A 25,893-nucleotide genomic window follows, 5' to 3' on the forward strand; every position below is an offset into this window, starting at 1 on the left:
CTCTCAGATCACTGAATAAATGTCCTACTCGAGGATCAGGTCTATTAAAGCCCGACTCATAAGTATTTTGAGTGCAAATCAAGTTAAGCCTCAGCCTCGTCCTAGCAAATCTCCAGGAAAAAACACCTGCCTGGATTATCACAACCCTTCAAAATCTACCGCTGGGTTCTGCGACACGCATGTTTTGAAATTAAAAGGGGAACAGTGAAGTACATGGTCAATCATAATTTATTCTTATGCTAAAATGTACAGCATTTTAAGTGACTGACAAAAAGGAGAAAAGTCATAAATACAAGAATGTCATTCTGTCCGATTTGTGTGCACATAGCCAGGTATTTCCCCCCGTTCTTACCAGCAACTCTGTACAGGTAGAAAGATTACAAAAGAGCAATATAAACAAAAACACAAGTACAAGTTGCGTTTTACATGCAATCCATTAGCTTAGTTTGGTCTATTCACAGGATCTATTCTTCTACACTTCGGTAAAATATAAATCCAACATTTTATAAAGATAGAAAACAAATCTACAGATGGAATGAAAACGTAGCTTTAAAGGCATTATGTAAAATATCGACTTTGGACTAAATTTATATTTTCTTTATTGTTATTCATCATTATAATCATTTAGTTCTTTTTTTTTTTTTTAAATTCTGCCACACTTCTGGACATTTCGAAATGTTTTAGAATTTTTCAGGGTAAAAACACTGAGATATGCTTTGTTACTTTGACAGAAATCAGTCTGCTTTATTAAACAGAAAGCTGCCTCAAGGAGATCTGTTACAAAAGACTTCAGAATTATACATACATAGCAATAAAACCTCTCAAACCAAACAGAAAACAAGACTAAGTTTACATATTTTTTTTTTACATTATTAGAATTAACAAAATATAGTTTTTCATCTTTCTCCCCATAGAGGGAAACCTAGTAAAGGCCAGATATTTTTAAAATGGCTTGCTATTAAGCACAACACTTGTACAGTACTACTCAATGCACTGTCACTAACAGAGACTGAAGCATGCTAGTTGTCACTTTACAAAATAAGTACAATAATTTAAATATACAAAGGCATGAGTATAGTACAAACTAACTGTCAGCACTGTTAGACAGGTACACTGAACAGGTTCAAACAGCCACTATCTCCACCTGTAGCAGGCACGTTAAATGGCTTCATTTGAGGCTGCTACACAAGACCACTGATGAAATCTCTACCTGTGAGCTCTGAACCCGCCTGGTCTAAAGACACATCAGAGACACTAACACTAATTAAATAGATTTTCATCATAATGATGTAAGGCTTCCCATCTGGAGGAACAAAAAATACTTTTCAAACATTAACTTCAAAGTTTACTCACTGATGAAATTTTTTGCATTCTTTCCAAGTGCTGCTGCTTCTGCTGGTTTTTCTAATAAGTCATTAACAATAACAACAAGGAAAAAAAAAAAAAAAAAAAGGAAAAATGAAGACATACACACACACACACACACACACAAAAAGAAATAAAGAAAAAAGGGAAAAGGCCAAATCAGTGCATCTTTTAACAGCAAAATGCACACGAGGAGAAGCAGCTCAGTCCTGCGGACAGTTACCGCCTGATGAAAGGCCCTTTCAGGGACTGCTTGGATATGCCTGTGTCCATGTAGCCATGGTGCCCAGCTGGAGTGTACACCATGTTGCCATGTGGTGGAGCCTGCATGGGCTGCTGGGGGTATGGCTGTGTTCCCATCATGCCCATCTGCATAGAGTACTGGGGTGACTGGTTCATATACGCATGGTTGCCATGGTAGCCACTGTTCATCATGGGCTGGCTCATGCTGTAGCCGTTCATGGCGTTGAGGGAGGGCATGTTCATGGAGTTGACGTTGTAGGCTGGTGCCGGCATGATGTTCATGCTCATGTTCATGCGTGGCATGGCGGTCAGCGTCCTGGATGGCGCCTGCATGGCGACAGCCTGTGGCGGCCGGGGGTACATCTGCTGCTGGTGGTGCGACAGCGAGGCCGACTTGGAGCGTGCAGAGATGTGATTTTTGGAGGCCATCTGAGGCTGGATCCGCTGCGAGTGCGGGATGCCCATGTTGCGCTGTAGCATCATGGGTGGCGGTGAGCTGAGATTCGGGGACGGGGTCACGGTGGCCTGCACCTGTGGGTTGGGGACTCGATGTGGCGTCTGGGACAAGGATACCAGGCTAGAGTGCTGCGATGATAATGAGGGGGTGTTGGCGTATGATGTGATGGGGTGTGAGGCCGAGGGGTTGAAAGGCAGCGAGTGAGGGTGCTCTATGAATGTGTTGGTAAATTGTTGCAATTTGGCGAGACTAAGGCCAGAGGACTGAGAATAGTGCCCGCTGCCATACTCCCCCTGGTGGTTGATCCTCTCATAGAGGGTAAAGTTTCGGTTGTCAGATTCAGGGATGTCTGCCAGCTGCATGGTGGTGGCGAAATTGGTGGGTATGGCGCACTGAGTCATAGACTGCTGCTGGCTGTGCTGACCGTGCTGATTGTGAAGGCTATGCTGAGCATGCGGATTGTGCTGGCTGAGCTGATTGTGCTGCAGGTGATGATTGTGGTGGTGGCTATGCTGGTTGTGGGGATTGTGTTGAGTGTGCTGGGTAAGCTGATTGTGTGGACCGTGCTGATTGTGTTGGGTGTGCTGATTGTGTGGGCCGTGCCTGCTGTGGGAGGTGTGTTGATTGTGTTGGCTGCGCTGGCTGTGTTGACTGTGCTGGTTGTGCTGGCTGTTGCTCGGAGGCCTCTCAACCACGACGCAGCCCTGCGGTGACTTGACGTTGCAGTGCGGCGGTGAGCTCAGGCTGTTCTGCTGGATCATCCCGCAGCTGCCGGGGTTAACGGCAGCCATTTGTTGGCTCACGGCGCAGCTGCTCTGGGGCAGGCCGCTAGGGGGGATGCTGCCGTATGAGCAGCTGTTCTGGCCCATGGTGGAGTCGTAGCTGCTGGGGTTCTCGTAGTTCTCTGTCGTACTCTCAATGCTGCCCAGATCGCTGAAGCCACTGTCCACCACCTGCTGCGAGTGATCCGACACCGACGGTACATCCATCATGGGACTTGTCTCCATATTATGGAGCGACGGCACTGAGATGGCACTGTGGTCAGGGCTGATCTGCGTGTAGCCACTGTCCAGGATGGAGACAGCTGGGCTGTTAACTGAGCGTACTGATTGGCTGGGATGGGAGTGCGCAGAGGAAAGGGGGCTGCTGTGATCTGACTGAGGACAGTCGTCCAGCGAGGTGATCTGGGGGCTCTGGCTCACATGGGCATACGTTTGCAGGTTCCTGCAGGGCTCCTGGCTCTCCACGCAGTCCTGGAAAACATTCTCCCGCTCGGTCTCCTGCGTCAGGGACTGAACAGCTTGGGCTGTCTCTGAGTCAATCTCTGTGCAGACTGGGGGATCCTCCCTCAGCATGGGATTGAGTATTGGCCTCTCTGCAGGCGGAAGAGGCAGGTGGTGTTCTGGACAAGGACTATGCAAACTCTCTTCCTCTGACTCAGAGTCTGCAGGATTATCAGAGTCTACAGCTGCTTTTGAAGTGACTGCTGCTGCTTCAGGTGCCGGTGTTGCTTCTGATGGTTCTGCCGGCGCACTATCCTGGATGCTTTCTGTAGCAGTAGCTGGTTCCGCTTCACTACAGAGTACTGTAGAAACCTGCTGACTCAACTCAGAGTCATTGTCTTCTTTTGCATCTAAAAAAGTTGGCATGCATTTGGGTAAGTCTTTTGAACTCTCTTCCAGGTCTTCTGTATTATTCTCTGGCCCTGCTGTCTTGCTGTGGCGGTCATCTTCATCATCTGCATCCTGATCCTCTATTTGGGCTCTTTGCTCGCCCTCCTCATTTTCCTCATTCTCATTCTCTAGCGATACAGCACCCTCTGTGCTGTGCACTACATCTTTGGCTGGGGATTTCTGCTCATGTTGGACCTCCTGCTGGTCATCTTCAGGTGGTTCTGGTGAATCAGCTGCATCAACTTGCCTTGGGGACACTGCGCCAGGAGAGGCAGCTGGGGAGCACACCAGAGAAGCTACCGGTGATGCTTCTGGAGAGCTCGACTTGTGGGAGCCATGGTCAGCAGGACTTGGGGGCTCAGAGGGGAACCTGTCCAGCATTATATTGGGACTTGCCGAGCCTCTGCCTGCCTTGCTGCCCTCATCGACATGGACGCCATCCTGGTGCGGCCCATCCTTTGCTTCCTCAGTATGAATGTGGTGCTGCTCTGCCTCCATTGGAGTTTCAGGGGGTGTGTAGAGGTTCAGCTTAAAGCCCATCTTTCTTTCGTTCTTTAGCTTCCATTTAGGAGGTCCACGTTTCACTCCTTTGGGCCAGCCTTTCTTCCGTTTCACTGGACGGGGTTTGCTGGGTCTCTTAGAGAGAAGATCAGCTCCTACAGATCAAAACAATGCAACACTTTACTGGTTTGCCATGACATAGGCATAGAAGTGTAGAGAAATAACATAAGAAATATAAAGTTTAGTTGTTTTTTGGTTTTTTGTAAACAGCAGTCATAGCTCAAGTACCTTCATTCCAGTGTTCGAGATTGTCTTTTTGCACATTTTTCTCCAGCCTTGGGCGACCTCTTCGTCGTTTTATCGGTGCAGCTGGTGTCTTGTCCTTGTGTGCCTCCTCCTCATCTTCTTCATCCATCTCACCGACTCTAAAAGTGCGCTCCAGAAGGGGCATGGGACGCTCATCCTCCGAGTTGTCGAATGGCTCGTTCAGCACCTCTGTCGTCTCTGAGATGGTTTCTGTCGTTACGCTGCTGTTTATCCGCTTTCTTTTACGCCCTCTCTTCTTCAGAACCAGGGTTCTCTGAAATACAAACATGAGAAGAACCAATGAAAACAAACCTCAATCAAAGCAGATTGGTTTTTGTTAATGCTGGAAAGTGGGGCAGTAGTGGATGACCTCCATGATGGTACAGCTTTTAAACCCATACAGGATTCTGTGCTAAATGCAAAATGTTAAAACCACAGCTCAAGACTAAATGTTTGAGCAATGCAGGCTGGTGTGGAAACCCACAAATGAGAAAGGCAGAGTAAGCAGAAACCACAGTCTATATTTTACATTCTCCAGTTGTTTCCCACCGACTGCCTCAGACTGTAACCGCTCTTCCCTCCGAAATCCTTCATAAGAAAAATGCGAAATGAATACAGTAACTAATGCACCAAATAAACCCCATCAACCACTGTCATTCTTTTCTGGTTTCCATAGTGTTTTAGTTGAAAAGGTCTCCCCTGACATCATGCAGCCAGTTGTAATATTATCTCCAGCACAAGGGGGCAGTGCCATATAGACGGAACAGATGTGAGGAGCACAGTGGAGGGCAGTAAATTAACCATGACCACTGACAATAGTACAAGGTTTAGCCTGCACAGTCTCGACACCAGCAGTGAAAACACAATCTATTATCTACAGCTGCAGGCACACAGGGAGGCTCGAGATGACAGGAGGAAGCCACTGAACCCTACACTGAATTCATGAATATTTATCAAACCTTTCCATCTCAACCACAACATGCTCTTTAATGAAGGAAAACATCTAGACATACACTCAATCCCACTTTGTCCTAGAAGCAAACTCCACAGTGGCACACACAAACACTGACAGTCACCTTTCTCTTGGCTGCAAGCATTGCATGGGCTTTTGTCAAGATGGGTGGTGAGCCATCTGAGTCGTCGTCATCGTCGTCAGCTTCCTCATCGCTCACTTCCTCAGTCAGCTGGATGCGCCTGGTCCAGGGCGGTGCGGGCCTTCGTTCGTAGGTCCTGTAGGGAACCTTACAGTGGACCTTCGTGAGAGGTTGCCTACTACTGTGAGTCATCATGTAGCCCTCTCTCTCCTCCTTCTCCCAGCAACTGGCCTGCTCCTTCAGCCGCTCAGCCTGGTAATTAAAAAGACAAGATGCATTATCTCTGGGAAAGGCGCACGCACGGATCCAACATCTGAGCAACGACGCTAATGGGAAAGCAAGAGATTGGAATTAACATCATGACAAATGAATCACTGCAGGTTTCTCCTGATAATAAGAGCAGCGTCATGATTGGATGTCTGCCCGTCATGAAGGAAACGTTCCTGTTAAGCGACCGTGGAAAGATTGCATTTCATGGAATATTCAGTACTATCAATTATGCAGTGAACTGATTTAGAGCAATTTTGCACAACATTAGATGCCTGCTGACAGTGAGAATGCCTTTCCCATTAATGGCCTCTATTTGAACTCCTAAGCTAATCAAACAAACATTTACTAACAGCATTGCAGGCAAGCAGAAACAAATAACTAGTGTTTCTTGAACAAAGGAACCTACATCCATCTCTGCTTCCCTCTCCTCCTCAGACAGGACAGCGTTCAGAGTGGTGGAAGGTGTCCAACGCAGGGCGTCTGGATCCACCTCGATCTGACGTGGGTTCGCCCTGAGCTTCTCCATGTGTCGCTGAATCAGTCGTTCCCTTCTGATCAGCACGATCCTATTTCGCGAAGAGGAAAGCACATTACTCTACATCCATAACAAAAGGTAACAGAGGGTGAAGTGTGGTTAAATACGAGCGTTAAAGTAGCGCTCATTGGGGCAGCAGGTGCTTCGTGTCCTTGGGGGTGCTTAACCTGACTTACTTCTGTCAATATTCGGCGGCATTAATGGATATGCTGTTAAAAATACCCGCTGGCCTGGATAAGTCAGACAGCAGAAGCAGCAGCGGCAGCGCAAGTTGAAGGAGACTGTGGCTCTGAAACTGACCTGCCATCCTGTCTGTCAATCATGCCAAGCTGCTGGAGAGTAGCGGCGATGTCATGTGGACACATCCCAGTGGCCCTGCTTATTCCTTTAACACTGATGTGTTTATCTGGGTGCTTATAAAGGTGCTCCAGTATGACACTTTTCCAATATGCCAGGTAGGATAAGCGACCCAGATCTGACAGCGGCTTCTCTGGGGATCCAGCTTGTCCTTCTTGCCTGGTGAGAAGGTAACCTAAAAAGACACGATTCAAACAAAAACAAAATGCTTTAGTCGAGCTGCAGGCAGCGGCTGGGTTATTTCGGATTGTAATCCAATCCCTGCGCCTCCCCCCTTCCCTCTGTATTCATGTAAAGATGTGACGCCAAACCCTAGTTGGGATTCACCTTCAAATAGTGCAAAAGGGAGAGAAGCTTTCCACTCCTTCAACCTCCGTCAGAAGGTATGACACATGCCAGCAAGGGCAACAAAGGAGGTTGAAAGAGGAAACAAAGCGACAGAGCGAAACAGAGAAGCAGCTGGATGTCATTGCTCACAGGAGACTGCACTTAGGAGAGATAACGCACAAGGAAAAAATACTAATATGGATCTGTGTGTAATTAGTTTTATAGCAGCCCTGTCAAGGGTCATCCATTATGAGCGGCATGAAATTAATTAATGCCTTTTAATGTGCACCCACTACTGAGAACCAAACAAGCTAACCTAATCACAAAACAGGGAACACATAATATTCCAGTAATCATGACAATATTCATTACTAAAGCTAACAGCAGCTTGTGATAAATACACTTAGAGATGAATATTCCAATAAGTTAATTGAAAAAGTAGTTTTTCATTTTGTGTCATTTCACAAGTATATTATCATTAATAAAGCAAAACAAAAGCGCTACTCTGAGACCTGTGAAGTATGATTTGAAAGAGAACACTTTACACACACTAATGCTCTGCTGTGAGAGCTACCTGAGACAAAGTGTTCCTCTAATACAATCCAATATAACAGAAAATCTTAATCTAAACAACTTCCAGCTCCAAAGCTACATTTTCCAATAAAGCCGTCAAAGAGCTCAGAACTCAGCTGTGTTCAATCTCCCTTAATCCCTGTCTTTGTTATCAGCACACTCTCAATATCACAGATCCTCTCGCATCTCTGTCTCAATGGTTCCCAAAGTGAACAGGAAATCAAATGCTCCATTACCGCCTGCCCACCCCTGCACTCGCTCCTTTTTTTCCCTTGTCTTCCACGGTCGGCACGGAGACAACCCTTGAAAAATAATAAAATGCCTATAATGACAAAAAAATGCCTGCCTAAACACAAAAATCCACTCAAGGCAGCAACTGTTTTCATAAGTGGACTGTGGGCTTTAAATATTGTATGTGTTGCATTTACTAGACTTAAAACAAAAAACCAGCATCCACGGCTCATCAGAAGTCAAGGAGAGAGAATTTGGTGTGTGTGTGTGTGTGTCTGTGTGGGGGGGGGGGGCTCTTCAGGCAATGCTTAGGTGAAAACTACTGGCCATCAAATTAATACTGCAGCCAGAATGTTATGTTTCCCACTCCTAATCTTCTGTGATTGCCTAAGCACTGTACATGAATGCTCTTGATTAGACACCCTTGAAAAGCCTTAACAAAATAACAGCACCTTGCCATAAGCTACAAAACTCTGCCTTTAATCTGAAACTGTTTGTAAAGACCAATAATAAAAACCAAGTGTGGTGGTCTAAAAAGGCATTAAGGAACTTACTGAAATCAATAAGGAACCTTCCAAATCCTTGCCTTTGGTACTGAGGCATGATCATTATGCAGGAGACATTGTACTTCTGCTGGCAAAGCTTTTCCTGGGGGAAGGAGAAACAGATCAAGTATGTCAGAGCTCTGCTGAAGCTGGCAATTTACTGCACCTGCCATTGTCCTTGTCTAAAGCTGTGCACATGCACATGCACATCAAATACACAAACCGAGATGTTTCACTAAAAAGTATCGCCGTGTGAGAATTACGGCTGCAACTGACATTTGAATTTTTATAACATTAGATATTCCAAGATGATCAATTTACGGTCATCTAAAACTGAGAAAGCAGAAAATTTCCCCACATTTGAACCACTGTGAGGAAGTTAAATCCACATCACTAAATAGACAAACTACTGTGAGGTCTCAGTATCAGCATTCACAAATGATGTGCGGTATTCCTTCATTTCCCATAAAATCACTCCGTAATTCTTACCTTGGAGAAATAGCCCACAAGATGACAGCCTTTCTCATCATTCTTTGTAAGTATGTAGAAGAGGAAAGGCTCCACATCATAATACAAGGTCTTGTGATCCAGGAAAAGCTTGGCTAACAGGCAGAGGTTTTGGCAGAATAGTTTGCTGACATTTCCATCAACCTAAACACGGAATAAAAAGAGCAAGAGGACACTGTTCAAACAGTTCCCATTCCCCCACCCTCCCAGAGCCCATTCAGTGGGATCTCATGCAGCATACAGTTATTGCTTTATTGCTGTAAAGGGAAGCTGACCTCAAATACGGAGAGGTTGTCCGTTCTGTAGATTTCATTGGCTGGCGGGTGGAACCAGCCACACTTCTTTGTGTGTCTCTGGAGGATGTTTTTGCTTCTCATGTACTTCAGACAGAACTCGCATATATAAAGCTTTTGTAATCTGGTGAAGACAAAAACGAGAGCTGAGGTTTGTACTTCAGCATGAGAGGCTTTATAACAGGACACTGAAATAAACTCGGCACCAGCAACAAAAGAAATTGGCATTATCTGGTGCAAAAAATACTACTTACCTTGAATATTCAGGTGGGTAAGGTGATGAGTACCAGGTCTGGATCTCATACTTCCCAAATTCAATGACAGCGGGGCATCGAACGGAGTCTGTGTTCATCAGTGATGAACGAGATCCGGTTCTCTGTAAAAAGATTTAACAAAGACACACTGATAAATATAGTGACCCAGATAATTCAGCATTACAGTTCCTCGTGTCAAGAACTCTGTCGAGACGAGATTGTGGTTCATGGTTCTCGTGAGAAATGAAAGATACATCTGCCCAAAATCAGTCGCACAAATAAGATAAGCTTTACCATGCTGACACCCCAGTTACCGATTGAGCCAGTGGTTTCCGTTTCTTTTTTTTTCTTTCAAATGACTATTTTTACTCAGCATTTCTGCATATTCTCTGATGTCTATATGGTTTTCTGAGTCTATAAACAAACTATGTTATATTTGAGCCCTTGATCTTTTTAACCAAAGTTAGAACCTTTTAAATTCGTAAGTATTAGTGAAATAAGCTTTTTTGCTTATTAAGACCCATGCATTCCAGACGTATAGTATATCTATCTGTTTAAATTAAGAGTGAAACTCCAGAGTCATGCTTCAGGGTCTTAGAAAAACAAAATGTTCTGTGGAAAGACAAACAGTTTGACTGAGGCCAAATTGTACCCTCAGTCAAAGATAAACAGTCTGAAGAAGGCGGAGAATTTAACCTATACGAATGTTTTGTTAGCCTGCTCAGTTATGCCCTGCTGCACGGGCCTACAGACCGGACAGTGGTGTTTTACTGTTACAGCCAACACATTTCAAAAGGTGCAGTTTTTAGGGTGAACGTTCTCCAGTTAGCATTGCACAAGTTTCCTTACAGCTCGGAAAGTGAAGGGTAGACAAGTCACTTTCTTCCATGCAAACTATGGGCAACCTGCTAGCAACCAAAACATGCAAGGAGCCTTTGGTGCAGCACCCTCTTTGCAACCGATTTCATATGGACACTGCCAGCAACCTTAATTAATAACTCCCAAACCGGTCAGGAAATACACTTTTCCGGAGGGTCTCTAGGCTTGTATGTCTGAAGTGTTAGTCTAAAAATGCTGACAAATGTTCACCTCCAAGAAGTGCAAAATGACACAAAAAAGTCAAAAAGAAGACTTTCTTTTACATGGGTTATTGTTTCATGTATTCTTGGCTTGTATTTAGCTTTTTTATTGGCAAGAGTTTACCAATTAGGCAATGAACACAATTGGATTAGAAGTTGGCTCCTTTTATATTACAATATACTCAAGAGAGCTGAATAAAACTGACATGACATATTATCACTGAAAGACCTTCTTTGTGTATATAATCCCACTTTGGTTCTCCTTTCAGTTTTCTTGCAAGCACGTAAAATGAGCAAAAGATTTATAGCGTTTTCCTACCTGAGCAGCGAGTTCCTGGATTCGTGTGAAGGTCTCGATGTCCTCCTCTGTGACGTGGTCTCTGGACATGGCCGCAAAGTCTGCCTGGGTCTCCTGCTTCACGTGCAGCTCCCCGTTGTGGCCTGTTAGAGGAACAATAGCACGACATCAACACATCAGGCGGCACATCAACAGCGCCCCGTTTGAAGCAGCCGCGGAATAATCTCATAAATGCATTCTATGCAAATGTGCTTATACTGTGAGCACTGCTGCTGAGCCTGTCTGAGGCTGTGTCTCAGAGGAATTTCATAATGTATCATCTTTGCATGTTTATATGAAAATCCCTAATGTAATGAAGTGAAACTAAATCACTCTAATTGCGTAACCGCTTTCATGTGCTTAGTCATCCACCAAGACAGTTTCCCATGAATTAAGAAGCAGATGCAGTGAAGGGAGCGAGTGTCGACATGAAAAGCAACTGATGCTGGAAAGCAGGCAGTAATTTTATGAAAGACATCAACACCATGACTTCACCACCAAAACAAAAACCCATTACAAGTGGAAGTGATGCATCATTAACATATTTATGGAATGTGCTGGAGGAGTAACGAGTGTTTGTGCGGGATATTGTTTAGAACTTCTTGAAACATACATCCGTTTGGTTTTTTTCCCCCTACATGTCTTTCTTCTTTTTTTAAAGCTGTGACTTCACTCCTGAAGACAGTGAAATGTAAGGGTTACTGCACTTAGGCCATAATCATCATGTCAGCTCTGAGTCAGCTTGGGTGGGTGAATCACTGGTTCGTAATGACCGCTGGAAGTGAGGTTGAGAGGAGACAGTGATTTCAAGAGTGAGGGTGGGATGAGGAAGAGGGCGATGGGACTACAGTCTCTACTAGGTAGTGATCACAATGGGCGCACTACTGCAGACGGTCGAAGACAGAGCAAGGAGCAACATGAGGGAGTTAGTGGGCCATGCACTATGACAAAAGCCAACGGGCGAGAGGATGGAAGCCACGTATACTCCGCAGTCAAGTCAAAACGCAACGAAATTGTGTTAATAAACTAAAAGAATTTAAATTAGGAGGAAGATTAGTAGTCTGTTAGAGTGCTGAGGGTGCCTTCTCAAAGAAAAGATAAGCTCTAGTCTGGAAAAAAATAACTGCGAGTGTCAAGCTTTTAAAAAATGAAAGTAAAAAATAAAGAAGAAGCTTAGAGGTGTGGAGACGCAGGTCTTGGTTGGAATTTCGAGCCTTGCTTACCATGATTATTCTCAGGCTTAATTCTTCCGTCAGTCAAGTCTCCCTTTCCTGGTGAGAGGGCTCCCTTCTGAGGGCTCCCTTTATACCTCAGCCTGCCTAGTGTCCTGCGCTTTTTAAAGAAAGGGTTACGTTTGAAATGACTGACCATCTTAAACGGGTGTCCTCTGGGTCGGCCTGGCCCAGCAGTTGTGGAGTCTAACCTATTTTTATTAAACTCGCTCTTTCCAAGGCGCTGGGGCCCCGTTTTGGACGTATGGGGGGAGTACTGCTTATGGGGCAGGGGCTTAGGTGGCGCATAGGAAGGTAGTCGCTTTTTCCGTGACTGTCCCTGAGTAGTAAAAATGTGAGAGAGTCCGTCAAAAAGTCCCTTAAGTTGGCTGCTATTGCAGAGACTACTCAGGGAAGGAACACTAGACTGGCTGGAAGAGCTCTGGGGAGAGTTAGCAGAAGTGGAGCTGCTGGACACCTGCGAGGGGGGGCTAAGTCCGGGCAATGTGGAAGCAGGAGGAAGTGCAGAGGATGAGGGGGTTATCTTTTGAGAGGCATCAGCAGCAAAGGCAAACAGCTCTGGTGGCTTGGACAGTTTGGGTGGACCCTTTTCTCTAGAGCTTAACTGTTTGGCGGGCGACTCTATGGCTACAGCTCGCATGTGACGGCCCACGGGGGAAGGAGTAAAGAATTTCGAAAGCCCATCGATAAGCCCTTTAATTTTCTTGTTAACAGTGAGTGTAGCTGGGGTGGAGGTGGGCGTGAGGAGGGGAGTGGTGGAGGGAGTGGAAGTGGTGAATTGGGTGGCGTCGACCGCACAACAAGGGTCTGCAACAGCAAATCTGTCTCGGGCGTCCTTCACAGATGCAGCATGACCAGATGAAGGTGTGGAACAGACGGTAATCTTTTGACCCCTACCAGGTGACCCCCTTCCTCCCAGTGCTACCATGGAGCCGTCACCACTGGTTACAGACCTGCCGGGACAAGAACAGCAAAGTAAATGTAGATCTCACTGCTGACACATGAATGTAACCAAAAACATCAACTCAGACGTGTAATTATGTCATTAACGTTTTGAGGCACAAATCATTCTCAGAAATGTAATGTCGTTAACAGTAATATTTATACAAAGCCTAAAGTCTTGCTTCATATTTCCTGTTCAGAGTTATCTGCGAGATTCTTAGTTAGACACAATAATTTTTGTTTTCTCTACCCTGACACCAGGAGCTCATATTCCCAGGCACAGGATGAATAAAATGCTCACAGCATGATGTAAGTTGTGGACATCTATTCATTTTCACACATAAAAATGTCTGTTTATATAATTATAACCTGTATAACCATCTATATAATTTAACTGTTACTGTTGTTGCTGTAACATACAGCAGAAATGCCCCCACGCGGCATCAATAAAGGGCATTCAAACTATTATTAGCACTGCTACTGACTGAAAATAGCATTTAAATAGAAATATTGTAATGATAGAGGGGCTGCACAAATCATCTTACATTCACTTTTTTAAACATTTTTATATCAAGATATATTTTCAAATCAAGATATAAAATACATCTGCACATCTTGCCTGAATACACAAGAGAGTGAAAATACTAAACCTTCTGTAGTTTTAAGGGGCTTGCTACAGCCCAGAGCGAACACACCGTCCAGCTATAGACTGTTTAAAAAGATGGAAGTAGCCACACACATGTCAGCCATCACTGTGAGCAGACGCTCATAGGGGAAGTGAGCCATCAGTTCTAAGGTAGCCCTACCTTAAAGCATACTCAGGTTTGTTCTCCTTTTTGACACTAATCACGAGCATTATTTACAAAAATAACTTCAACTATGTTGTACTTAGTATGACAGAAACCACAAATTCATTAGGAAAGTGGTTCCAGAGGTCACAGAACAAGGGTGCAGAAAGGTCATTTTTGAGTAGATGAGTCTCCTCCCGCTGGCTATTAGAAAAACAAGACTTGGTAGCAACGACCATCTTTTATAAAGGCTATATATATATATATATATATATAAAGTCTACGGATCTCCTTTATCCAATAACAACACTTAAGTGCTGTTTACACGTGAATTTACCAATATTAATTCTATGTAATGCATAGAAGTGATCTGTATTTGTTTTCCATTTTTGGGTGTTCTTATTCTCTGTGGAGGCTAAATGTATTATAGCTTATGTTTAAATTTATAGTTAATCAGGTCAGGAACTTAAACCAGAGTCAAGCTATAAACTGTAATGCATGCATGTTTGCAAAGGACCATGGATCGTTTACTATAAAAATGGCAATTTGACTTCTCTACAGAAATGTTGCCATGTATTGAGATCTTACCAGCAGATGCACTATTATTACACCAAACAATTAACCTTGAGTATAATGTAACTGCTGTTAGTTAGATTACAGCACACTTACATTCTTTGTTTGAGCTTATTTCTGGGCCTTCCGATTGGCTTTGCATATCGACGTTTGATCTGATCGGCTTTCTTGTGCAGCAGTTTCTTCCCGTTCTCCTTCGGCCTGCAGACTTGGCAGATCCAGGTTCCTGGAGGGTGTCCAAACAGAGAGAGTACCGTTTGGGTGGGTTCATCAATTCAGAGGACATACAGTACATTCATTTGAAACATTTCCTTTAATAGGAAGAGCTGGCGAGATTCCCACCAGCTCACAATGACAATCAATTACTCAGCACAAAGCGAAAATCCATAAGAAAAACATTGGGTCAGTTCTCCGTTTGGAAAAATAGACTTTGCGTCAGCTTGTTGAGCTCAGCTATGTGACTCGTATGAATTGCCTGCCAAATATCCTACTACAGTACGTGCACCATCATTACAAGCCTCAATGTAGGGTCAGTACTGTAATCCAGAGATAGCAAATCTCCCCAGGGAAGCTGGAATAATTTGATATGCATGCAAAGCTCCTAATAAGCCACCGCTGCTTCTCTGTGTGCTGAGTGACAGCCCCAAACGGCCTTCTGTGAAGAAAAGGCTTTGAATTGACAGCAGAGGGGGGAAAACAGAGAAGCCAGACAGTATAAACACCTCACCTTTTGGCATTCTTGAAAGCGGCGGATCGCAGCATTCCATGTGAAAGCCCCGATCACATGAATCGCAGAACAGCATCTCATCCTGAAAGGGAACAGCAGGCATGTGTAAAGGATGTCCCAGTTGCATACATGTAACACCCCCGTCATTTAAAGTCTTTCTTTTTTTGAAAAATAAGCCCAATTGTGCACAAGAGAGGCTTTACAAATCTCAACAAATCCTCAGGGATGCACAAAATGGGATCTACCTTCAAGCCAACAACACTGAAAATGGTGTGTGTTAAGATGCATGTGTAATACTCACAGCGTTTTTCCCCTGTATTCGACAGGAGCTGCAGGTTTTGCATTCAATACACTGCCACCGTAATCTCTTCACATTTGAGGTTAATTCAGGGGAAAACTTCAGACATGATGGATGTCCTTTAGGAGCAATAAAAAATGCATATTAGCACAGGACATTTTACCACCGCTGGCGCTGTCACCGAGCCAGAGACAAGGTTTTTCATTTGTCAACACAGTCAGGTTAAACATTAACATATTACATCACTAAAAAACAATGCTGGGCCTGTGCCTGTATGTCCACAACACTTTTCCTCCTGGCACAAGTTGTGTCTAAAAACAGTATGATCAAACATCTGAGCCACTAATTACAGATAATTTGATCTTAATGAGGCAGAAACAGTAGCAGCACTCATTCTAATGGAAGCTGATCCATGAAAGTCATGTAAAAGCTTGCCTCTTCTCTCACCCGGCTCCCTCTCATGGTTGTAAAACAGCTGTTTTACAGTGAGAGCACAATTTGTGTACACTACGAGTGGTTAATGAAAACCACCTCGACACTACTTAGTCAAATTTGAGCTATAAAAATGTCACCAGGAGAACAATTCCTTACGGCATTTAAAATAATTGTTCAAACATAAATGACTCCTAGGCAGAGGTAATTTTATGGGGGGTTAGCAGTTTTGTCTGGAACAAAAGAACACTAAAGGAAATGCCAACAATCTGCAGCGGGGAAAGGTTGATCTTTGATCTGCTATAACTGGAGTGGCTCTATAAAATAATTTGAAGTGAGCGAAAATGACTTGGGTGATTTCAGATTGTAATGGTCACTTGGAGCATCTGCCCTTCTGAGGCTTGCAAGTAATTTGGATCCCTCCAGCCACTCAATTTGCAGATTGTTCTTCCAATAAATCCCTTAAAGGGAAGAGAAAAATATGGTGAAAGAATATGAAATCTGCCTAACCGATGCAGAAAACTGCTACCGCCAAGGTTGGATGACTTGAATATATACTGAACACTGTGAGATGACAGAAATTTGTTGGCATTTCTTTAATACTGCTGATGTAATTAGTTTATATCAGGCAATGTGTCTGCTTAATGCCCCACTCTACCCCCGAATAATCTATTTATGTCTATATATTCACACTCTTGGAGCGTGACTTCTACCCATTAGGTTTTGACTGCTCAACAGTTGTTCTGTGTATCAGGTACAACATGGTAGGAGGGTTAGCCCTTTAAAGCTGAGTACACAGTGTGTGTGTGTCTTTTTTTATTGATCTTGTACAATGTGTTAACTTGCTTTACACATTTTAATTGGCCTTCCTCCACGGCCAGAACCTGCTCGCACGCTATGGGTCAATCAACCTGCCACAATGTAAAAGCTCACTGTGAGCGCAAACACCCAGGTAATAAAGTTTATTCAAATAGGATTGGCTGTGTATTCAGTGTTGACAAGAAAGAAGGAGAAAGAGTCACTCACACACACAGACAGAAAGTGGTAATTCTGCACTATTCTGCAGCCAAAACTGACACCGCTGCCTTTAAATGGTAAATTTAGGTCAAGTAGGATTTATTATACTTGAGAAATAAACAAGTTAATGTATCACAAAGGAGCGTTACTGAAAAGAAGATGTTTATGTTTTTGTTGGGATACTGATAATATGCCAAAATAATGCAAGAACATGTTTTTGAAAACATCGAGCACTACTGAGTCGTGATACGAAAACACAGGCACATACTAAACTGTGAATTTTAACACCATTAAATGTGCAAAATGTTTGACTGATGATAGAAATCTAGCTTAGTTTGCACAACATTTCAAACACAACATTTCATACATATAGCATAAATATGACATCATGTTATACGCCAGTGCAGAGATTTTTACCACATTTCTGACCTATGTCCACATATACGCTGACACTGTTGCTTCTGAGCTAACATACCAGCAGTTTAGTCTTGTTTACAGTATGTTATGGCTCGTGGGAACATGCAGTAAAGTGAAGCGTTACACAAGGTGACTTACCACTGCTCCCACAGTCTGCACAGGACAGCAGCTCTTCTGGCCGCTTGTCCCGATTTGACTCTTTCGTTCCGAGACAGAAACTGCATATTGGGATGGGGTCGACCCGGAGCTGGTGTGGGAACACAAGCAAAGACAAACTGATTAAGGGACAGAATGACAGACTGTGTGTGCAGCGCTGAAATCTTTGATCCAGATTTTGAGATAACTATTCATGTATTGCTGGTTAACATGAAAAGTGCGGATTCAATGAAACTCCCATGAAAATATCAGCGGGAAGAAGCAGCTTAGAGAATGGGAAAAAAATAAAAGAGTGGAGTTCTCACAGACTAGAAATGAATAATAAATGAATCTTATCCTCAGAGATATGCTGCATCTGAGATCCACCTCTTTTATCCATTACATCTGAATGGGTAAGTGATCTTAGTAATCATAGTTTAAGGGCTTAATCCAATTCTTAAAGCTTGCACTCCAGTCTGAAAGGATTAACCAGCATGTAATCAAATTACCTCAATAATAAAACATGCTCTCATTGTTACTGCCATGATCCACAGTAAATGTTGCAAGTCTCAGAACAAACGCTCATTTAAGGGCTTACGGTTAAGTTCAGAAGAAGTAAAATATGAGCTCAAGGTTTAAGAGGATTTCCCCATTGATCACTCAGAATGAAGAGAGGCCGACTTCAGAGAGAGCGCGAGAGCTGGGAAGACTTTGTGTCATTACTTCATACAAAGCCAGTCAAAGTCTAATGAATCTTAGGCTGAAATCAAGACCAGACTTAACTGAGATGGCTGCAGTATGGCTTTCACAAGTCTCCCTTTAAATGTGAGATCATACATAAAAGCCTCTTACAGAAGCAACAAACAAACTGCGGTTTCCTTCTCAGCTCGAGAGGAAGTTCTTAACGGAAAATAACACTCGCAGGGTGTGACCGTAAATAACCCACCTCATCATCAGTTTACACACTAAGGCCTCACCAATTGACTGGAGCCTTGGAGGGCCCTCTAGGGATGGCCATAATTAGTTCCTGGTTTCTATGACGCAGATCATCATCCTGACCATAACCCAATTTGCATCTTTCAAATTTCTGCTGGCACTGACCTCCCTCTGACCCTCATTTGAATCGGGGGAGGTGTTGTTTTTCCTTTTCCATTCGTCAACAAAACACAAAAACAGCAGCATCCCTTCAACCCGTCACTCCACTCCAAATGAACCCCAGAGGGAAAGTGAAGCAAGGATGCAATGGCAATCTGGTCATTGTTCCTGGCTGTATCAATTACTTGCTACGGCGAGGGGAAGCAGTTTACTGCCACATCAATGATTACTCTATTTTCCAACCTGCCAGGTCAATATTTGAAAGCGGGCTGGCATTAGAAGCAGACTGCTGCTCACACAGCTGTGATTATGGACATAAAACCACAAAAAAATCTATGTGATGAGCTTTGTGATGACTCTACACCTGTATGATTTAACACTGTGGCTCGGAGGTAACTGGTGATTTTTGATATATGTGATGATAACTCACAATAAAACACATCTCACCCAGACAAAAGGCAGCAAGTTCAAGAAGGGCAGACAACATTGCCTTCACAGTCCAAATGCACATAATGATCTCAATGATTTTTGTACGCAAAAGGGACAAAATAACAATAAGATCAACAAACAATCAGGAGCAGAGTCACAGAGGGTGGATAACCTTATATGCTGTTCAAACCTTCTGCTTCTGACGGGCAACCAATCAGAAAAAAAGCTGGTGTGAAGGGGGCAAAAGACAGATAGAAAATGGCTTATTAGAGTCGATATAATATAAATAAAGATTATTATCAACGCATAAACAACGCAAAGCTACTGTAGTACAGTCCAAGAATTAAAATATAGAGCTGAAATTACCATTACAGGTCACCTATAAGAACAAAATGTTATAATGAATATCTCTGGTGTAAAGGCAAAAGCTGAATTTTTAGAACTTGTTGTGGACGTTTTGCTTAATTTTCTGTCATTTCCAAAATGTTGTTGCTTTTAAAGCCCTGTGTTTTGTTAACTCGACTGTGCAAAATCTGCCAGCTAAGGCTTCATCAAAGTTGAATTGAGACTTGCTTCAAGCAGACAAAAGGGGAAAAACATTAGCAGTCGTCCTTGATCACCGATCAACGAAGTCTGTATTATCACTGCTAACAGATGCAGACAACAGGATTTGAGAACAGAGCCTTGGTGTTAGGAATACTTTGGGTTATGCCTTGTTGTTTAGGTACACGAAGTGCACTGTGTGACACTTTCATTATAGGTTAACAGACAACTATAAATACGATTTCCGCTAAAGCGATAAAGACTGATAATGACAGTGCTAATGTGCAACCTGTGTACGCCGCTGATGAAATGCTCCAAGCACAGTGATGTGAAGTTGTTTAAAATAATAAGTCTTAATAAGGCTCCATAACACAGTCTCCACTGACTCAGCTATGAAGGCTGGATTAATTTCCATTAGGAATATTCTTGTGTCTGGTGATTAAAAACCAATAGCAATTTGAAATCTGTACAAGAGAAAAATGCAAAATAAAGAAAGAAAGAAAGAAACGCAGCTGAAGAGATGCTGATGATTTACTTGGGGATTCTAAATTAAGTACATTACAGGAAATTATGCTGCTTCAAAAGAGCAGGCTGTCCTGAGTGAGGGGGTGGGGTCCTATTAGAACAGTGCTGGTAGAGAGAAAGAGAGAGAGAGCTCAAGTGGTTGCATAACACAGCAGGAAAAAAAACTCTCATTCCTTGCCTTTGTTCCTGCCAGAGTCTCTTCAGAATCTAATAAACTCTAAACCAAGACTGCTCTTTTTTACCTCAAAGTATCTCTTATTCTCAGCACACACACTCAACTACTGAGCAGGCAGAGCTGTCTCATCCTTTGAAGTGAACAGCAAACCTGGACCCGGCGAGGTGATGTCATCAGGCCGCGAGCAATAGGTTGAAATGTTCCAAATGGAAAACAGCAGGCCTTCCTCAGCTATGAGAACCACTGCAGGACACTGTGTCTCTAAACACTTCTCAGTTTCACTTTTGGCCTCACCACAGACACAGTCACAGTTGTGGCTGCAGTATCAAGGTGTCGCTTCCTGATTATTCACTGTGAAACTGGTGAAGAGCAGAGTGACATCTCTATAGCCTGATGCTGCTTGCTACTTCAGCTGCATAACTTGTGCATAAACTAGACCGCATTTCATCTTGATAAGCCTCAACACATGATATGCAAAAAGCCTTGACAACACACTAACTAGATGACTACACACTGCACTTTAGGTCACGCAGTGAAAACCATTTTCCATCAAGCACTCTTCCCACTCTTTGACAGTGTCTTAAAATTGCAAAGCAAGAACAAAAGTGCTGTCATCTTGCAGACATTTGTCAGCAGCGTGTGTTATTGTTAAACACCAGTAACAAAGACACAATCTCTGCAAACTATAAACCACCCTGTGGATGTCGAAAGTTTGTTTATATGGTGTTATTTCCTCTCTGGGGCATCTCAGTTTGCACCAAGTTCATAACAGCTGCATGCAGTCGGGAGAATATTCAGTCTTACTTTCTCAACACATGCTCATTCACGTGCAAATTACCAATAATCTATCATAATTTTGTTCACCAACTCACAAGAACGCCAGCCACATCCTTTAAGGTCATTAGGCTAGAGTTACATAACCTGTGGGAAGCCTACAGCAGACTGCCTACCACACAGTCAGCATGACTTTCTGATTATCCAAGCTCTCTTATTATGGAGACCAACAGCAACACAATCCCAAAGGGACGCACTCTAGATGGCGTTGTTTCAGACCTGCCCAGCTTTAAGTCCCAAAGATTAAGACAACAATCATAAAAGTCCTACTCTTAAGTGGCCTGAACTTTCAACCTTCCCAACTGCTGAAGGTTTCAAATAAATGCCACTGCTGAAGAACCCAAAAAAAGCTGTGGCACATGTCAGAGCTTGACAAGAAGATCAAAAACAATAAGACATCAACAACAGCAGGAATATGTTTCTACTTTTAGGAATGTCTCCTTTTGGGTTAGCAGCATTAGGCAAAGAAAAGCTCAGAATGACACATGAATCAACACGACTGAAGTAAGATCAAGAAGGAGTAACAATGCAGAGGCCGAGGAGTGTGTACCTGGTCTCGCTCGTGGGGGAGGAGTGTCACAGATGACAGGACCAAGGTGGAAGCACTTGGACACCTGGAGCTCCTTCCCTCTACGCTTCCATGGCTGAGCTTATACCTCGGACCATTTTTTGACAACCTGCCAGTGTTAACTGCTCGCTTAGCAGCCAGCCGCAACCTCTGCCGGAAAGCGGGGTTATCAACAATGTCTGAGAGGTCATCCTGGTTCCTCAGATACCTCTCGATGTTCTTTAGCGAGGAGCCATGGGTATCATCCAGGCCTTCGATGGCCCTCCTAAGCATTTTATTCCAATCAATATGGCGCAGATCGCTCGAATTCCATATAGATTCCTTTGATGGCACAGGTGCATTTGCAGGCAAGATTGATCCAACTCTTCCGGGATGTCCTGGGTCCTTGTAGGAGGCGCTTCCTTTATTTGTAACCTTGAGGATAGAGCCATCGTGAACACTTAATTCCAACTGCTCAAGGACGGTCTTCTTGTCCAGTCCATGTGACGTTGCCACCGCATGGCAAATTCTCTCCTCTGAGGGCCTCTGCTTTTGCCTTTTGATTTTCTGTATTGCTTCAAGAATCCACTCAGTGTAAAGAGGGTTTGCAAGTTTTACCATGGTTGAACAATTAGCCTCACAAAAATGAGATCCATAAAGATTCCCCCTTTCTGCTGCTGAAAACTGGGTACATCCACATCCTTAGTAAGATCAAGAAGTTATGTTCCACAACCGCATCCGCTCACTATTTCTTCTCAATCCTGGGTATCTCACATTGAACTTCAACAAAAGTTGGCACTAGTAAATTCCACAATGGTAGTCACCAGCTGACCAGGAGCTGAGTTTATTAAAATTCCAGATTAAATCTAAAAGAAAAACAGAAAAAAGAAAAAACAACAAATAGTCAGATCACCTTTTATTTCTCCTTATTCACATTCTGTAAACTATCTGATGGCACATCGGGTATGAAAGCTAAGCCAGAGGAATGCAGGACTTTTTAAGATGTGCTAAAACATGAGAAACAGATGGATAAAAACAGATGCAGGCGCTGTCATGGCTGCTAAAGAAATCAGAGTGACTTAATCCATAGTCTGACACTATAATCCACACACCAAACCAGATGTCCATTTCAAAAGAGACTCTTTTTTTCCCCTTCTTCTAAAAGTAGTAAGTTTTCACACTATGACAGGCAGCTAGAAACTTCTACCGACTTCTGGGAAAGTGTACACAGTCACCTCGAAAGAAACACATTTTCGGTTTCAGAGTCCCTTTCGCATTTGGAAAAAAACAGAGGCAACCTTAGGAGTTAACATTTATTTCTGCTGCACGTAAATATCACACACAAACTGGCTAAAAACACACATATTACAGTCAAAAAGAGGAAATCATACGTAAAAGTTTAACCGTTAGTTGTCCGCACGAGACTTTTTTTTGACAGCTCCACGTCCGCGGCGACGAAAACTGATCAGCGCGAGCTTTAATGACACACGTAATAATCAATGCTCACTTCCTGACAGCTGCTGACAGGCGCTTCGGGGCACGTCCGCAGTCGCCACCGAGCCGTTTGACGACGGAAGAAAGCGGTGGTAAGACAAAAAAAACTACGTTAACACACCGAAGAGTTTGCGCTCCGCCGAGTTGAGCAGATAAATGACAGCGTTGCCAGCATTACTGATGTCACCTAAACAGTCGCCATTTTGTTACAATGTTGTAGTTTACATGAATCCGACATGACGCTGATTACAATCCAATGGAGTCTCATTAAAGCTTACCTACACTAATGTGCCCTCCCTAGCAACTTCAATATTGGCTGTAAAGACAAGATCCGATTTCTGGTTTGATAAAGCACATGTCAATCTTTATGTATGAGCTCACTCTAAGAGGCACGGCACTGGCTGTATGATCTGTCACTTCACTCAATTGACCCGCCTCTTAAGGTGCCTACAGTGACGAATTGATATCATTCACCTCCAGCACGCGTTACATCTGAACTTGCGGCTCCATACGTAGCGAAGGGTTATTATTAAGTTATAAATACACTATATCAGGCATTAAATAGTAAGTTGCAATTAAATGAGACGAATATTTAACCTCATTTACAAAGCGTTTAACACCGGTCCACCTTTACTCCGATTCCCTCCTTGAAACAGTTGGTTACACTTGAAAGTGATTTGGATCGTTTTAGACTTTAATTGGCTGTTTGTTAAATCTATCATTTGTTTGCATAAAACCTGCAAAGGCCCTCACTACTGGTTTAAAGTGGCACACATATCTCTATTTATTTATTTATTTTTAAATAATTCCAGGTAGCATATGCAAGACTCCTGCAGGCATAAATGCATGCTATCGCCTTCTCCCCTCCTCCGTCCCTGCCTCCTTCTCTCTTTATCTTCCTCCCCTTTTTTATAATTTCCCCGAGAGGAGCCGTAATTCTCCCGATATTTAACATTTAAACTATTAAATTGAGAGGGGGGAAGATAAATATATATTCCGTTACGCGTTATGTTAAAAAAAAAAGTAGGTTTTGCGCTCGCTCCACATCCGCCAGCAAAATTATATTAACGTCCCGTGTTGCGCCGTGCAACGATGGCATGACCTCTTTATCACCATTAACTATCAAATATCTCCAATGAGGACAAATAGTGAGCCCTGGAGGCGGGAGAGAGGGATGTGAGGGGGGGAGTAAAGATGTTCAGTAGGGAATACAAGTTAACACGGCTGCCGGGAGAGTGGCTCCTTCATCACCGCTTCTCAATTATGTATCGCTAGTTCTTTCGCTTCAAGTAGTGCTCCCCATCTCTCAGCTTCACCTCACATTTCTCACCTAAGCTATACACATATATATATTAGAAATGATACACAAGCCTCCTTTTTGATTTTTCGCAGTATTTTTCTTTCTCCACCCCCCCTTACACACTCACCACCACCACTGTTAAGATGTTATAGGCTGCACAGAACCGATCTCTAATCAGACGCCGCCGTGGGCGAGAAGGCACAACAAATTAACGGCAAGTTTCATGCAAGGATGAACATATAACTAGTAGGAAAGAGGTAAAAAAAGAAAAGAAAGAGGGAGCGAGAGAGGGAGAGCGTGAGGGAGAGAGGGAGAGAGAGAGGGCACAGGCTACCGTAAATATTTGCTGGTAGTTTTACCTCTTCAAGTTTTTCCCCCCCTCGGATAGTCCTCTTCATTATCGGGGAAAACGTCGAAGGATAAAATGCGACGCGACATATCCGAGCGATTTTGCGGGATTTGATGTCCTGAAACGAAGGCTGAAAAGCTTGCGCCGAGACATGGAGAGGACCTGATAACAACTAATTGAAAGGTTAATCTACATAGCAGCCTGTGACAAAGTGGTACCCTCCCCCTTCTTCTTCTTCCACTGTAGACATCCCTACTTCAGTGTAGTGGAGCGGACCGTCGCCCCTTTAGTGCGCTCCTACAATGATATTGTCAATTTCACTTTTTTTTTCCTCCCCTCTCACCACCACCACCTCACCATCAACACGTCCAGCGATGAGCCAAGAGGAACATTTTTACACTTCCATGTTTTTTTTGTTTTGTTTGTGTGTGTGTGTGGATTAGCCACGGCTTGCTACGTGACATTTTGATGTCGTAACAGCCCCATTAACGCCAGCACCTCGTGGGCATTTAAAACTTCCAGTTGATGCGCTCTGATGTGGCTCATTTCAACACAAACACATAAATCCAGACTTTTTATTATTATCATTATTCTAAATATACATATATACATATTACACATTTCTTGCATTGGCCAATACTATCCAGCGCCGCAAGGGATATCACACACTACCCCCCCCCCCCCCCCCCATCCTAATCTGTTAATTAACTTCACCAAGCCCAAGGAAGAGCAATAGTTGTAAGCAATAATGTAGATCATTAAATTTTCAGTTTTTTTTTTTTTTTTTAAGATTTGCGCTCGCCTCTCTCATTCACCAACTCTTTAGCAGCATTAGAAATGCCAGAAAGCTCATTTTTCAAGCAGTAATACGGATGTAATTAGGGAGAGATAATTGGTAACTTCCCATCAGATTATGAACACATACAGTACTGTACAAGAAGCCTTTAAAAAGACTTTAACCAAGGAGGAGGTGGTGGTGGTGGGGGAGAAGAGCCACATTTGATGTGTAATTTGATTTGCATTCATTTAACACTTGTCTTGTCATTTTTGCCATTATGCTGCATCTTCATCAGACACGCTCTCCTCATTACCTC

The 25,893-nt window shown here is 43.4% G+C and overlaps 1 protein-coding gene across 8 annotated transcripts; it reads right to left on the minus strand.

The window, feature by feature from the left end:
* Window positions 1–210: 210 nt before the first annotated feature.
* On the minus strand, window positions 211–25,098 carry kat6b (K(lysine) acetyltransferase 6B). 8 transcript variants are annotated; one of them, XM_082545018.1, is made up of 17 exons: window positions 24,810–25,098; window positions 21,660–22,522; window positions 17,512–17,620; window positions 15,511–15,626; window positions 15,210–15,291; window positions 14,579–14,708; window positions 12,171–13,132; window positions 10,930–11,051; window positions 9,532–9,653; window positions 9,260–9,401; window positions 8,967–9,128; window positions 8,487–8,580; window positions 6,745–6,976; window positions 6,316–6,475; window positions 5,622–5,891; window positions 4,528–4,819; window positions 211–4,394 (listed from the first exon to the last, which is right to left on the minus strand). In XM_082545018.1, the coding sequence occupies exons 2-17, from the start codon at window positions 22,275–22,277 to the stop codon at window positions 1,585–1,587; spliced, it is 6,423 nt and encodes a 2,140-aa protein (XP_082401144.1). In that variant the 5' UTR covers window positions 22,278–22,522; window positions 24,810–25,098; the 3' UTR covers window positions 211–1,584. The 8 variants fall into 8 exon arrangements, with proteins under 8 accessions (XP_082401144.1, XP_082401146.1, XP_082401147.1 ...); XM_082545020.1 differs by lacking the exon at window positions 24,810–25,098 and adding an exon at window positions 23,429–23,505; XM_082545021.1 differs by lacking the exon at window positions 24,810–25,098 and adding an exon at window positions 23,433–23,482.
* Between the last annotated feature and the right edge of the window lie 795 nt (window positions 25,099–25,893).

Source organism: Aulonocara stuartgranti, assembly GCF_965226115.1.
Source record: "Aulonocara stuartgranti genome assembly, chromosome: 8".
Classification (NCBI taxonomy): Eukaryota; Metazoa; Chordata; class Actinopteri; order Cichliformes; family Cichlidae; genus Aulonocara; species Aulonocara stuartgranti.

Bases quoted from the DNA above. Each gene is read 5' to 3' on its own strand.
- kat6b (XM_082545018.1), bottom strand. From the start codon at position 22,277: ATGGTAAAACTTGCAAACCCTCTTTACACTGAGTGGATTCTTGAAGCA. The intron at 14,709-15,209 runs GTGAGGTGTTTA...GACACCCTCCAG, and splicing joins GCTTTCAAGAATGCCAAAAG to GAACCTGGATCTGCCAAGTC. The intron at 9,654-10,929 runs GTAGGAAAACGC...ATCTTTTTACAG, and splicing joins TCCAGGAACTCGCTGCTCAG to AGAACCGGATCTCGTTCATC.